The 16262-nt window shown below is 42.3% G+C and overlaps 1 protein-coding gene across 1 annotated transcript in view; it reads right to left on the reverse strand.

Moving 5' to 3' along the window:
* Positions 1 to 16262, reverse strand: part of cand2 (cullin-associated and neddylation-dissociated 2 (putative)) — a 71851-nt gene that overhangs the window by 39426 nt on the left and 16163 nt on the right. The window contains exons 3-9 of the mRNA XM_034165932.1: positions 15331 to 15485; positions 13429 to 13552; positions 12697 to 12754; positions 12255 to 12453; positions 9446 to 9551; positions 9235 to 9374; positions 272 to 582 (exon numbers count right to left, since the gene is read on the reverse strand). Of these exons, the coding sequence (XP_034021823.1) occupies positions 272 to 582; positions 9235 to 9374; positions 9446 to 9551; positions 12255 to 12453; positions 12697 to 12754; positions 13429 to 13552; positions 15331 to 15485 (1093 nt within the window). The remainder of the gene's footprint in view (positions 1 to 271; positions 583 to 9234; positions 9375 to 9445; positions 9552 to 12254; positions 12454 to 12696; positions 12755 to 13428; positions 13553 to 15330; positions 15486 to 16262) is intronic.

Here is a 16262-nt window from a genome sequence, read left to right on the forward strand (position 1 = left end):
TTTATTGCGCTCACTAAATGACATCGGAAATATCAAAGTTCATTCTACTTCGCCACCCCTAGTCTCTTGGCAAAACTCTATTGTACCCGCATTACTGGCAAATGTCCACCAGGCAGAGATATGGCTCCATTTCAAAAACCTTTAATAAAGGCTGTAGTGTAACACCAATAACAACAACCAACTTGTTATTCGTAGATTAGTATAACTCTGACTAAAATACATTGGGGAACTTTAATGAATCAGCACTCGTCACGTAATTCCCAACCCATACCTGTTTCTTCAACATGGCAACGGCAGGATCCTCCTCCTGGTCTTCCCCTTGGTCTGAACTGCTTGCAGTAAAGCTGTGGTGTCCCAATCCTGCTCGTGTTTGCCTCAGTAGGGTTGAAAATGCTGTGAAGACATCAGCCCGCACATTCTCCTCACGCTCTTTGAATCGTGAGAGCAGAGCCGGGCAAATGGACGAGTAGAAGGAGAGGAGGAGATCCCTGCGTGTGATGATCAACACCTCCAGACACTTGATTGAGGAACGCCGTACTTTCCAGCTCATATCATCATCATCACTATACTCATCATCTGATTCTGGATGAAAGCGACAGTTTGTACTCAAAGATCACAAGATATACGAGGGCTGTCAATAAAGTAACGGTCCTTTTTATTTTTTTCAAAAACTATATGGATTTCATTCATATGTTTTTACGTCAGACATGCTTGAACCCTCGTGCGCATGCGTGAGTTTTTCCACGCCTGTCGGTGACGTCATTCGCCTGTGAGCACTCCTTGTGGGAGGAGTCGTCCAGCCCCTCGTCGGAATTCCTTTGTCTGAGAAGTTGCTGAGAGTCTGGCGCGTTGTTTGATCAAACTTTTTTCTAAACCTGTGAGACACATCGAAGTGGACACGGTTCGAAAAATTAAGCTGGTTTTCAGTGAAAATTTTAACGGCTGATGAGAGATTTTGAGGTGATTCTGTCGCTTTAAGGACTTCCCACGGTGCGAGACGACGCTCAGCGCTCTCAGCCGCCGTCGTCAGCCTGTTCAAGCTGAAAACCTCCACATTTCAGGCTCTATTGATCCAGGACGTCGTGAGAGAACAGAGAAGTTTCAGAAGAAGTCGGTTTCAGCATTTTATCCGGATATTCCACTGTTAAAGGAGATTTTTTTAATGAAAGACGTGCGGACGGGTCCGCGCGTCTGCTCACAGCCGCCGCGACGCTCCGCCACAGGAAAAACACCTCTGTTGAAAGCCTTAAGGACAAGTTGGAACATGTCCTGCTGTTAAACAATTTCTCATATACTCACTCCACTGAAAGCCATCAAAAGCCGCCTGGATTTTACAAATGGTTATCAACACGGAGGTGTTTTTCCTGTGCCGCCGCACCGCGTCGGCTGCGTCCCGACGCGCGGATCCGTCCACACGTCTTTCATTAAAAAAATCTCCTTTAACAGTGGAATATCCGGATAAAATGCTGAAACCGACTTCTTCTGAAACTTCTCTGTTCTCTCACGACGTCCTGGATCAATAGAGCCTCAAATGTGGAGGTTTTCAGCTTGAAACAGGCTGACGACGGCGCCTGAGAGCGCTGAGCGACATCTCGCACCGTGGGAAGTCCTTAAAGCGACAGAATCACCTCAAAATCTCTCATCAGCCGTTAAAATTTTCACTGAAAACCAGCTTAACTTTTCGAACCGTGTCCACTTCGATGTGTCTCACAGGTTTAGAAAAATTTTGATCAAACAACGCGCCAGTCTCTCAGCAACTTCTCAGACAAAGGAATTCCGACGAGGGGCTGGACGACTCCTCCCACAAGGAGTGCTCACAGGTGAATGACGTCACCGACAGGCGTGGAAAAACTCACGCATGCGCACGAGGGTTCAAGCATGTCTGACGTAAAAACATATGAATGAAATCCATATAGTTTTTGAAAAAAATAAAAAGGACCGTTGCTTTATTGACAGACCTCGTATAGCAAACCATTAATTTAATTCTAGTCAGGGTGCCTAAAATAATTTTTACATACACTCAACAAAAATATAAATGCAACACTTTTGGTTTTGCTCCCATTTTGTATGAGATGAACTCAAAGATCTAAAACTTTTTCCACATACACAATATCACCATTTCCCTCAAATATTGTTCACAAACCAGTCTAAATCTGTGATAGTGAGCACTTCTCCTTTGCTGAGATAATCCATCCCACCTCACAGGTGTGCCATACCAAGATGCTGATTAGACACCATGATTAGTGCACAGGTGTGCCTTAAACTGCCCACAATAAAAGGCCACTCTGAAAGGTGCAGTTTTGTTTTATTGGGGGGGGGGATACCAGTCAGTATCTGGTGTGACCACCATTTGCCTCATGCAGTGCAACACATCTCCTTCGCATAGAGTTGATCAGGTTGTCAATTGTGGCCTGTGGAATGTTGGTCCACTCCTCTTCAATGGCCGTGCAAAGTTGCTGGATATTGGCAGGAACTGGTACACGCTGTCGTATACGCCGGTCCAGAGCATCCCAAACATGCTCAATGGGTGACATGTCCGGTGAGTATGCCGGCCATGCAAGAACTGGGACATTTTCAGCTTCCAAGAATTGTGTACAGATCCTTGCAACATGGGGCCGTGCATTATCCTGCTGCAACATGAGGTGATGTTCTTGGATGTATGGCACAACAATGGGCCTCAGGATCTCGTCACGGTATCTCTGTGCATTCAAAATGCCATCAATAAAATGCACCTGTGTTCTTCGTCCATAACAGACGCCTGCCCATATCATAACCCCACCGCCACCATGGGCCACTCGATCCACAACATTGACATCAGAAAACCGCTCACCCACACGACGCCACACACGCTGTCTGCCATCTGCCCTGGACAGTGTGAACCGGGATTCATCCGTGAAGAGAACACCTCTCCAACGTGCCAAACGCCAGCGAATGTGAGCATTTGCCCACTCAAGTCGGTTACGACGACGAACTGGAGTCAGGTCGAGACCCCGATGAGGATGACGAGCATGCAGATGAGCTTCCCTGAGATGGTTTCTGACAGTTTGTGCAGAAATTCTTTGGTTATGCAAACCGACTGTTTCAACAGCTGTCCGAGTGGCTGGTCTCAGACGATCTTGGAGGTGAACATGCTGGATGTGGAGGTCCTGGGCTGGTGTGGTTACACGTGGTCTGCTGTTGTGAGGCTGGTTGGATGTACTGCCAAATTCTCTGAAACGCCTTTGGAGACGGCTTATGGTAGAGAAATGAACATTCAATACACGAGCAACAGCTCTGGTTGACATTCCTGCTGTCAGCATGCCAATTGTACGCTCCCTCAAATCTTGCGCCATCTGTGGCATTGTGCTGTGTGATAAAACTGCACCTTTCAGAGTGGCCTTTTATTGTGGGCAGTCTAAGGCACACCTGTGCACTAATCATGGTGTCTAATCAGCATCTTGATATGGCACACCTTTGAGGTGGGATGGATTATCTCAGCAAAGGAGAAGTGCTCACTATCACAGATTTAGACTGGTTTGTGAACAATATTTGAGAGAAATGGTGATATTGTGTATGTGGAAAATGTTTTAGATCTTTGAGTTCATCTCATACAAAATGGGAGCAAAACCAAAAGTGTTGCGTTTAGATTTTTGTTGAGTGTAAATATCTACTGTACATGGTGTGATAGAAGCTGAACAGGAGGCAGTAACTATATTTTATGCAGGTTATGTGGATATCTGGGTTAGGGCTAGGAATTAGAGCTGGCATTACGGGTTATGGCTATGGTTAGGAGTTAGATGTTATGAATTCAATAGGGTTAGGACTGGAGTTAAGAGTAGAGCTAGCACACAGTAAATTTTGCTGAGTAAAATATACTCTGCTGGGATAACATTTGGTCCCAGTCTAAACAGAGTAAAATACACTCTATTATAGAGTGAAATCAGCTTTACCATCTTGTCAAATCAAGTGTTTCTACTCCAGTAAGAGTTGATTTAGCACTGTGTTAGACTATATTTAACTCTATTTGGACTGGTACCAAATGTTACCCCAGCAGAGTAAATTTTACTCTGCAAAACTTACTGTGCATTATGGGTTCATGTTAGGAGTTTGAGTTAGGGCTGTGGTTTGGATCAAGGGTTTGGCTTGGGGCTGGTGACAGGGTTAAGGGTTAGGTTAGCGTTTGGAATGAGGGTTAGGCTTTATCAATGGAACCCAAGTGATTTTCTAACTACAAGGCGTTCTGACTTACAAGCCTTCTGAAAATAAGAGCATCACAGTAAAGCACCGACAAGTGGTCACAAAAAGCAACCTTGGGACCCCTTCACACACAGTGCGATGTTTGGTCGACGTCTGTACGAAAACAGCAACACAGCGTGAAACAGTTCAAATTTTCGCACCACGAAACATCGCGCCGACGGCCAGGCGTGCACGAGCCCGGTGCAAGAGTTCATGCACGCGGTGGTGTCTGTCGAGCAGGAACAGTGCGACGTACACCACATGATCGCGCTGCTTATGTGGAATAAATAAGAAAATAAAAACCAGCCGGTACCTGTGGGACCACATCACACCGCTTATGTGGAATAACTAAAAATTAAAACCAGCTGGTACCTGTGGGACCACATCGCGCCGCTCATGTGGAATAAAAAAAATAAATAAAAAATATATACCACCTACAGGACGCAAACTCGCGCCTTCCAAAAGCTCTGATTGCCAGTCAGAGACTTTACCACCGAGCTACGGAGCTGTCCTTTGAAAACTGCGGGAATCTGCCTCATATCAGGAAGGACATGGAAGTATTACAAAAAAAAAAAAAATTAAATCACACACCATATAAAAGCACCATATTTATCAAGCAAGCAGTACAAATATGATCCGTCTGTTCCTCTGTAGATGACCCATGGTCACAGACATACAGTCATGAAATGACATGAATGAGAAGCAGTGTGCTCTGATGTCCAGAACTACTGGTCCGGTGCATCCAGTCGGCCGCGCACGTGTTCTGCCCAACACGCATGTCTTGTGGACAGCGCACCGCAACACAAACACTTCGTCATGTGGAACAGAGCTCACGTGGGTGACGTGATGTCACATCACCTACTGCATGTTCTGATATATGCAATATATGTTTTTACTTATATCCACTAGGGCTGAAAAGATTAGTCAAGCAACTCGAATAATTCAGTTACAAAAAAATGTTTGAGGCAAATTCTGTGCCTCGAAGCTTCACTTAACATTGTAGTAGTACATATGCCAGGCCCCAGAAAAAAAAAAACAGAAGAAGACTAAAGCATAACAGCTAATGAAATTAGCAATGAGAGCTACAGCTTTCCAATGCGACACACAAAGACAAAAAATAGCCTTTTAAGAGAAAGACGGTCCACATTAATTATCTGAAACAGATCTACTGCGCATTTAAAGTGTTTGTCTATTTTTAAAAAACACACGGTCCACTCTACGTGTTAAGTGACTATTCGCCCGGCGGCAGGCTGCTATCTCTCTGCCTGGTGTGAGGGGAGCACCTCACACAGCTACAGCTCCGTTCCCAACCACACACTTTCTGAAAGAAGATCCTCTCAGCAAAAGTCCACTCTTTCAACTGTGTTTTGCTCAGACTCGCACTGAGTGTTGCGCTTTTTAATTTTCACTTTTTTGGGCAACACACAACACCTCACAAACACTGTAACGTATTCTGTGTTTACACATAACGATGACAAGTCACAAATGCCACGAAGTATAAATTCTTGGCCGCTGATCACGAATGTGATCATTTGAAGCAGAGGCATCAGGTGTCCTCAGGAACAGCTGCAACCTGTTACCACGTGTTATGATTAACGGCACGTGTTGCTGGCAAATTCAATCAATCAATTTTTTTTATAGATACATTCGTGAAAGATTTTGTTGACAGCCAAAAACATGCTCCACGAAAATCACGAATATCACGCACCAACACGTACTATTAAGAAACCTATTCAGATGCGTTGTCACGTTAAGAATGTCAGGAATGTGCCAAGAATGATGCAAATATGACATTCGTAATGCATCCTGCCTATGTGTAAATGCAGCATTAAATAAAATATAATAAAAAAACTGACTGCGAGGCTTGCATGTTCAACCTCCAGCTGAAATGCATCTGCTGAATCGTAGAGACAGGGATTAAAAAAAAAAAAAATCATGCAGGGAACCTCTCCACCAACAGAAAAAAAAATTTTTTTTTAAATGGTTAATAAAACAAAACGGAAAGACACATCCCATCACCATTTCAGCAAAATGTCAAGACTTTGGACTATTGATGATGTTTAAAAACGCAAAAGTACTTTTTATCTGATTTATCTGATACTCGATTAATCGATAGAATACTCGATAGAATACTCGATCACTAAAATAATCGATAGCTTCAGCCCTAATATCCACGCAAGTGCAGCATTCAAAAACACGCACCTCACAGTGGACAGGTGTTAGTCCATGTCTGTCCAAACACAATAAGTGTTGTCCACCTGGGATGTCTAGAATGACAGATCACCACAGCCTCTTCTGTCATAGCCACACCTCCTGTCAGTTCTCAGTGCACACACCAAAGCCACAATTGTGTGGAACTTAGACAAATTTCTCTGCGAGTACGACACTGGTCGCCTGCAGTCTGCTGTCGTGTAAACAGTGCGACTGGCCACACATTTTCTAAGTGTCATGCGAGCAGTGTTAGATGTTCCTGCATGTCACTTGGAATTTGGCCAACACCTGCGTGAGAGGGTGTGATAGGGTTGCCAACTCTCTGAAAAATAAATAAGGGACACCTCACTGGCAGGGCTGACCAGCCCATGGAAATATAGACTGGAATGGACATGCACGCCTCTATTAGCGTCACTCAGGACAGGAAGGCGCCATTACTAAGGGTGGAAATGTGCAGCTCATCAATAATAAACTGACTGCTTTTTTTGCACTAGCGTCACTACTTCTTAATGGATTTTAATAAATGTAGGCTTGTTTCAAAGCCCTTTGAAAGCTCTTTCCAATGCACCTATGCATGTCTCGATGGATTTTTATAAATGAAGCCTTGTAAGTTGTATTCATGGTAATTAAAAGGTCTAACGAACCCATACATGTCTGGATAAAAAAATCCTTATGTATTAAAATATTAATCTGAAGTATGCCTTGCCATTGTGCTCATTTACCTTGCTGCTTTTTCCACTGTAATATTACTGCTAGTCTTTTAATGACAACAACATATATATGATTTTTACTAACATTTTATTACAAGTAGATATAAAGCCATTCAGAATTTATGACTTTTGACCCTCAGTCAGGGTAAAAAGTACCTCCTCCATCCCCTCCAACCACACTGTTAAAATTTAAATGCCTCCTGTGACCACCATGTACATATCATATTAAACAACAGCTGCAAGTATATATATAGACATAAATATATTTAAACATTTTTGTTTCCGCATGTGAACGCAGCTTAATGAAAAGAACTTATGGCGTTGAGTTATAGTCTCAGTATACTGACATTAAATTGCGGCATAATGACTTTAAAATAGACATTGGTTTTACATAATCACATTAAGGCTCTTGTACAGTTCATTTTAGTATTGGAGAATTTGTTTTTGTGGTTCGTGCAGTTGATGGTGGAGCACTGGCTGCCTTTTTTCTCCTCATATAGCTTCTATTTAACAGGATCAAGGTCTCTCTCCACCCTCAGTAATGGCCGCCGTGCAGCACGCCGCTAGTCACGTGACGTCCATTCCAGGTCTCTATTTCCATGGACCGGCCAACTGACCATTGCCTTCACCCTTCCCAGCGTGTGTGTGAAACGATTTTTAACCATTTGACTATTGACTTGACCCTTAATTTAAGTAGATGCACACATGCATTTGTTATGATATGAACATGCGGAAAACAAATTATTATTTAGCAATTTATTTTTAGTGCAAAATAAATTTTCACTCACAATTTTAATATGAGCATCCTGTCCTGCTTCAAAGTATAAAAAAAATGTCTTTAAAAATAAATCTTTCTCTGTCGTGTTATTGTTATAAAAGTGTATAAATTAACAAAAAAAAAGTCATCCAAAACAATGTAACAGTGAAAGTCTGAAAAAGTAAACAATACTTATAGCTGTTGTCGTGCACCTTTTCCCATTTGCCCATGTATTTTTGCTTTCTTTTTTGTTTTGTTTTTTTTCGAGGAGGAGTAACGACGTTACAGACATTGCTGTTCGTAGGCGTATCTGCAGTGCCAGTGTCGGTATCAGTCATGCTGCTATGGTCGTCCGACGACCATCGTCGGCTCATGATTCTCGTCCGGGATCTTCTTGCGAGCAGATGTCCCTCGACCAATGAGATAAGAGTGATTCTGTATCATCAACTCGTGTCTGTCAGCTCATTGGTGAAGAGCAGGAGAGAGGCTGGGATCAAATTTACCGTACGTTTCCATATAAAGTGCCAGACTTTTTGATTCTCACAGAAATACGGGACAAACTGCGTCCCGTTTCAGGTCAATACGGAACGCACACTTTTATTTCCAAATAAGGGACAATTCCGTTTTTCAAGGGACGGATGGCAACCCTAGGGTGTGATGGGTTCGCACAGCGCACACTTTGTCTTTCAGCCGCTGGTGTGTGCAAATAGTTGTAGCAACAGGTGTACAAGGTGTTAGAGGCAGGGACAATTACACAGTTCGCACACAATTCCTGCGTCATGCGCACTTCATCCAAACTTCGCACTATGTGTGAAAGGCCCTTAATGTCCACCCTACCCACAGTCTAATCATAAGAAAAAAACATATCAGCAATGCACACGTATCACAGAAAGTCATGTTCACATACCTACCATGCTAATTTTAGCAAACAAAATAGCCTAGCTCAACCATCACAATGACTTGGCAAACTAGTTGGCTTGTGTAGGCTAACTAAGATTGAGCTAGCTTACAATTAAGCTTGAGGTCTCCTGCATCTAAAATATTTCGATAGTATGTGTTTTTTGAGTTGAGCTACTTGTGTCCTCATAAAATAAAAAATAAAGTTAATTTTAATAAATTAAGCTTCGACTTCATAGATCTGATGTTAGGTATTTGTTTAGCTCTGTAAAGAACTTTGAATCTTGCACAGTTTCTCAATGCTTTGTGGCTAAAATTCACTTTCTAATCTATCCTGTGATTATGGGATCGCTGATCATTTTTCCAAATAAAATGGGAACATGCTTTTTGGACACAGTACTAACAAAAAGTCACACATTCATTGCTGACCGCTGTTGCACAAACCTTGATCAAGTCCATCTTCTGTATCCATGCTGTCTTCCTCCTCCTCATCCTCATCATAGTTGTAGTTGGGGTCAAAGGTTATGAACTTAAGACAAAGCTGGGTCACTGTGGCAATGTGGGGCGACATTTCCTTTGGACACCTGTCAATCAAAGACAGTGTGAATAAGAGAAAGTGGGGCTGTGAAAGACAAGAAAGGGTTTGTGTAGAGACCTTTGTAGAAAAGCTTCAAAGGCCTGGAAACAATATTCTCTGAGCTCATCGTCCTCCACGTGGGTGAACTTCACCACCATGGGAATCAACTTCTGTAAATGCTCACCTACAGGAAAAACAAAGCACACTCTCCTCATTACAGGGAGCACAACGACGACATACTAACCTTTACCAAAACCGCAGTTAGCCTGCTAGTGTGAGCTAGTTGAGGCTAATATGAAATATAACCCCCATAAAGGTGCTGAATTTTCCAGAGTTTATAAGTTGCAGCAGAGGCAGGGGTGGTGGCCAAGTGGTTAATGCGCTTGGTTTCAGTGCAGAAGGTTCCGGGTTCAAATCCCACCCCTGCCACATTTCTCCATGTAATGTGGAGTTGTGTCAGGAAGGGCATCCGGCGTAAAACCCTGTGCCAATTCAACATGCAGATCCACCCTGGATATGCTGTGGCGACCCCGAGTGCAAACAAGAGAGCAGCCGAAGGCACTTACATAAGTTGCAGCAGAGTATAAGTTGCACCTTTTTTCAGCATTTATCCGGTGACAAGTTTAATAATGGACAGGAACTCCATGAAGCACATGTGCACACGACAACCTGTGCTGTTACTTAACATAAGGACTTTTACATAATTCCAAAAATAAACCAGATGGTCAAATAAGCATGCGTTGGACAACAATCAGATGCTATTTGATGGCGTTTGGATAAAGAAACGTGAAGGAGACATGAACAGTGGATTTGTGCAGGAACCCCTCAGCTTGTAATATGAGGACTGTAAGATACAAAAATAAGTGAGATGGACAACACACTGGATGTTATTCATGCAGTTTGGAGAAATCATCAGATGCATACACAGTGCTGGCGCACAACAGCATGCAGCAGTGAAAAAGTTAAACATTGATTTGATATAAACAGATTGTCACTAAATATTAATAAGACAAATTTCATATTGTTTAATGATAGAGTGAAAAAAAATAATGTGTCATTACAAATAGATGGAATGGATATACAAAGGGTAAAAGAAATGAAATTTTTAGGAGTCATGATTGATGAAGATCTTACATGGAAGTCACACATAAATTACATAAAAGGAAAAATAGCGAAAGTCATTGCTGTTTTGCATAAAGTAAAATATTCATTAAATAGTTATGGTTTATTAACATTGTACAATTCATTGATTGTCCCATATTTAACTTACTGTGTAGAAATCTGGGGATCAACATATACAACCTATATACAACCTTTATTTATTTTGCAGAAAAGAGCTTTAAAAGTGATTAGTAACAGTGGTTTTAGAGATCCATCTAATCCATTGTTTATTAAGTATAGGGTACTTAAATTTCATGATTTAGTCGATTTGAAAATATTACAAACGATGTACCAAGTTAATAAAAATACTTTACCAACAAACATTCAAAATATGTTTGAAAAAAGAGTAAGTAGTTAGAAATTGAAAGGAATAGAAGTCTTTAAAAAACCAAGATTTAGAACCAAAGTAAAGGAAAGGAGTATTGCAGTAAATGGTGTCAAATTATGGAACAATCTTAATAAAGAAATTAAAGAATTAAGGTCGCTTAAATTATTTAAAAAACATATTAAATTAGATGTATTAAGTAAGTATGAAACTATGAAGTAAGTCAGTGGGCTGCAAGAAAGTCAAACTGTTAATAATGTTTGGAGTGTCTTAAGTTTAAATGTAACCTGTCAGTGATGTAATCTATTAATTAATGGTCATAATTATGAAATGGGTCAGTGGTATGTGACAAGTTAAAGAAATGCAATCTGTTAAATAATGTTGACTATGATGCTGTATATTGAAAGATTGTATTGTTAAAAGGGGCAGAAATCATAAGACTTGTTCTTCTTTCTGCTCCTTTTCATTCTGGTATTGTGGTGCTTTTGTTTTTTGCTTTTCTGTTTTTCTTTTAAATGAATGAAATAAATATAAAAAAAAACAAAAAAAAAAACAGTGGATTTATGCAGGAAGCCCTCAGCTCATGGTGTGTAAAATAAGAACTGTTAAATTCCAAAAATAAGGATAATACAGTGTACAGGATATACATTACACACACGGTCACACCTGTTAGCTGATTCCTTTGTCCTGCACTCATATTCCTGCTTAGAAGATCCCAGAGATTTTGCGAGAAGTAAATTTTGTGTTTGCCTTCAACCCACGCATGCCGTGTTTGGAAATTTTCTACACACCTTATACAAGGTGATGGTGCTAAAGATTAACAAGCAGGCCGAGAAGTGCACCAAAGCTCCCACCACTAGTGACTAATGTGAGCAGAGGCAAAAAAAAAATTTAAATGTTCCAAAATGTTCCTTCTTCATGCAGGATGGTTTTAGTTTTGGTTTGGTGTTGAGCTCAAGTCTTTTTAAGATATAAACAAATACTTTGATGTCCTGAATCAAGTCATTCTTTTGGTGCCCATATTTTTAATCCCTTCCAGACTTGTTGAAATCACTTTAAAAAGATACCACCTGTTTCCCTTAAAAAGCCATACTGTGTCTTAATATTCCAAATCAAGGTCATTTTAAAGATCAGGTCAGGTGTAGGAGCAGGTCACTGGTCACCGTATCATCACATTACACAGTGACCTTCCTTCCTGAGTCGAATTCCCCCACGCCAACATCCAGTCCATCCCCACCACTTGAAAGTTACCCTCTATGTGCCACAGCCCAGTGAAACGTGGATGTCCCCTCGTGCATATTGGAAGATCTGGTTTAACCTGCTGGCCATCAGGTTGATACCCCCCACCCCACCCCCCACCACTTTGCATAAACACAGCTTAAATGTGTCAACGGGTCTCACCGACTCGATGGCCACCCTGCCGACTGATGGTGGCCAGACACTGGATGTATGTTCTGGTCAGTGAAGTGGGCGGTCCCTTTGCCAGCTCAGTCAGGAGGTGTTCAGTCAGGTGGGAAAAGAGAGCGGGGCTACAGCAGGGCACCAACTGGCCAAGAGCCAATATGGAGCGCTTCCTAACCGCCATTCTGGGGCTGGTTAACTGATAAAGCATGTGGATTGAAAAAAAATGAACGAATGAATGAATAGATGAATACAAAAATAGTTATTTTCCTAATTATTTTCTGAATCATTCTGTTATTTATTGTCAATGGATGGATGACGGGAAAAATACAGTAAAATATAATGGGTGATAACAGCAAAATCCAAGTACATTGTGCGTACATGAGTGCGGGCGTGTGTGCGTGTATGCATACATGCGTGTGTGCATGTGTGGATGCGTTACCTGAGCCAGAAGGCTGGACAGCAGAGAGCTGTGAAAACTGACCAGTGCTCCACTCACCCTGCACAAAACAATAAAAAACAGACACAGTTAACACATATATGGGCTGAAGCCTGTCCCAGTGGTTATTGGCCAAGAGGCGGAGTTTACCCTGGACTACAGACAAGTCTACTACTATAAGCAACAGAATGGTTGTTGTCATGTCCCAAGGTTCTTGAAATAGAATGTCTCCACCTGGTGTACATTTAATATTCATGCAGGTACAACAGAATTTCATCAAGCATTCTAGTAGAGACAAACTGTCACTCACACTTACGGTCAGTTTAGAGTCTCTAATTCACCTAATTTGCATCTCCTTGGAACTGGGAAGAAGCTGAAGCACCTGATAGGAACCAATGAGGACACACGGAGAGCACGCAAACTCCACTCAGAAAGGACCAGGTCAGAAGCAAACCTGGTATTTTCTCGCTGTGAGGAAATAGTTCTATCCACTAAGCCACTGTGCTCCATAGACGGTTATAATATCTTTTAAAAAAACTTTTGGATTACTTGAATGATGATACACATCGTTCGTTTGGCATTACAGAAATGCTCCACAATCAGTATTAATGATACTCATGACAATCACACTGAATTTGACAAAGACCTAGTCTGTGGTAGCTGAGATGTGTTGGACAAAATTTCTGGACAAGTGACAACAGCACTCACTGAAAACAAGTGTCACAGACTTATTACCTTCCCAACATGTCCGACAGGATGTCCAAAGCCTCCAGCTGAACTGACACGTCTTCCTGTTTGCCCACTGCACCAATCAGCTGGGAGGTAATCTTCTTGCATATGCCTGTTGTTAGTGTCAAACCTGGCAACAAAAATGGAAGAACACTGAGGTAAACCAACAGAGCAATGGAAAAAAATATTTTAAAATCTGCAACCCCCCCCCCCCCCCCCCCCTTGAATATTACCCATAAATAACTGAACAAAATTTAAGGAACTGCAGTGAGAAGATTGGTCCTGGTATGCCAAAATTCTTTTAACTTGCATTACTTCTGTTAATTGTTTTAAATGTTAATTGTTTATTCTTGTTATGGTGACTGGAGGAGGTAGTCACCCAACTGAGCCTGGTCCGCTAATGTTAGACCTTGCAGTCTCTGAAGCGCCTCGGAGCGATTTCTGTTGTGATTTGGGGCTACATAAATACAATTTGAATTTGAAGTCGTCAAAGTCAAAACATTCACAACATGTCTTGAACAACATATTTCTGGCTTTGCACTTCGTTCTGCAGCATCTGGACTCCCCGGGACCTACGCTAGGATCCTGTTTGTGGACTTCAGCTCTGCCTTCAATACCATTCTCCCACATCTTCTCCAAGATAAGCTTTTCCAGATGAACAGTGCCTGATTCTACCTGCAGGTGGATTGCCAACTTCCTGAAGGATAGGAAGCAGCACGTGAGGCTGGGGAAGAATGTCTCGGACTCCCGGACCACCAGTATCTGTACTCCTCAGGGCTGTGTCCTCTCTCCTCTGCTTTTCTCCCTGTACACCAACTGCTGCACCTCTGATCACCAGTCTGTCAAGCTTATCAAGTTTGCAGATGACACCACCCTTATCGGACTCATCTCTGATGGGGATGAGTCCGCCTATAGGCTGGAGGTCCTGAACACCGAGAAGACAGTGGAGATTATTGTGGACTTTAGGAAGAACACAGCCCCTCTCCCCTTCATTACCCTGGCAGACACCCCCATCACCATAATGGACACATTCTGTTTCCTGGGAATCACTCTAACCCAGGACCTCAGGTGGGAGTCCACCATTACTTCTGTTGTCAAGCAGGCCCAGCAGAGGATGTACTTCCTGTGGTGGTTGAAGAAATTCAACCTGTCAGCAAGGATCATCGAGTCCATCCTCACCACCTCCATCACCGTATGGTACGCTGGAGCCACCACCAGGGACATACAGAGACTACAGCGCATTGTACGCTCTGCCGAGAAGGTGATTGGCTACAACCTTCCATCTCTTCAGGACCTGTACATCTCCAGGACACTGGGGCGTTCAGGTTGGATCAGAGCCGATCCTTCTCACCCTGGATATAGCCTTTTTGACCTCCTCCCCTCAGGCAGGAGGCTACGGTCCCTTCGGACCAGAACCTCCCGCCATAAGAACAGTTTTTTCCCCTCAACAAGAACCTTTAGAACTCTACATTGTTGCTATCACCACCATTTATCACCATTTATCATCACCATTTATTTATCTTAGCTCATACATTCTGAACATTTTGTAACATTGTTATAGTGTAAAGTTTTATTATATATTACTTGTTTTACTGCTCTTTTTTTTTTTTTTTGTCTTAGCGTCTTTGTGTTAGCACCAAGTACTGCAGCAATTTCCTAATGTTGTGAACTTGTTCACTCATATGGCAATAAAACTTTTCTGATTCTGATTACATTTCCACCAAAGTCATTTTTTTAGAAACCATTTTGGATTTACTTCAAATCACAGTCCAGAGGTCAAACACAAAAGGTGTAGTTTTAACTCAATTAGGCTCCTGTAAAGTAAAAATCTACCATCAAACTCACAACTACCACATCAGAAACGATGAGACATCTGGTGGATGATGGGAGACATATTTCTGCGCTTACCTGAAGAAGATAAGGGAAGTTCAGCAATCACAGTCTTCAGCCCCATGCTGGAAATGTCTCTGAGCTGCTCCTTGTCCGACATCATGTTTGAGCACAAAGTGTCCACCATCGTCTCCACCTGAGGCTCCTTCACCTTCCCCAAAAGAGGAGCCAGGCTATGAATCAAACACACCGGATGCCTCAGTCACTCTCAACATTACACAAGAATGTGGCGTAAAGGAGATGAAGGCACGGATCCTTCTTGGTTTCCATCAACTATTCTGGCTGATGGTGTAATGGTGTTAACAGTGTGATGCTATCATGTCATCAGGGGCCAACGTCTCTGAGCAACATTTCTCACACCTTGTTGAATCTATGCCATAAAGAACTGAGGCTGTTAAGACACCACTGAAGTCAAAAAGAGTCCAACCCAGGAGTAGAAAGAGGTATGTGCCATGGTTCTGGTCCTGCTCCCTCTTTGATCTGTTCCCTGTGGTGTTTTTCTTGTTTCTTTTCCCTGCATTTCCCTTCCTGGTGTGTCTACTTTTGCCTGAGGTACGTGGTCTTGGTACTTCATGTGGTGTTAGTTCAAATCCATCTCCATGTATCTGCTTATTGTTCTGATTTCTCCCTGTGAGGCTGCACCTGCATAGTTATCTCCTGAGTGCACTCATCTAGTTTGTCTGTGTTCATTCACTCTTGATTCTTTCTGTCTTGTCTACACACCTGCATGCCATTGTTAATTCACACACCTGTCACGCTATCTCAAGGTCAGTTCCTATCCTGTTATCTATCTGCACCATTTGAAATGAATCATCTTTTTCATCAGTAATATTCTTGTGCCTGCGTTCAGGTTCGGTGTCCTGCTTTAAGCAGCTGTAACAGCTCAGCATGACTCAGAATGAGTCAGGCATAAAACTCTGTTAAACGTATACTAGTTTTGAACATGTTCA

The sequence above is a fragment of the Thalassophryne amazonica genome, chromosome 3, assembly GCF_902500255.1.
Source record: "Thalassophryne amazonica chromosome 3, fThaAma1.1, whole genome shotgun sequence".
Lineage (NCBI taxonomy): Eukaryota > Metazoa > Chordata > Actinopteri > Batrachoidiformes > Batrachoididae > Thalassophryne > Thalassophryne amazonica.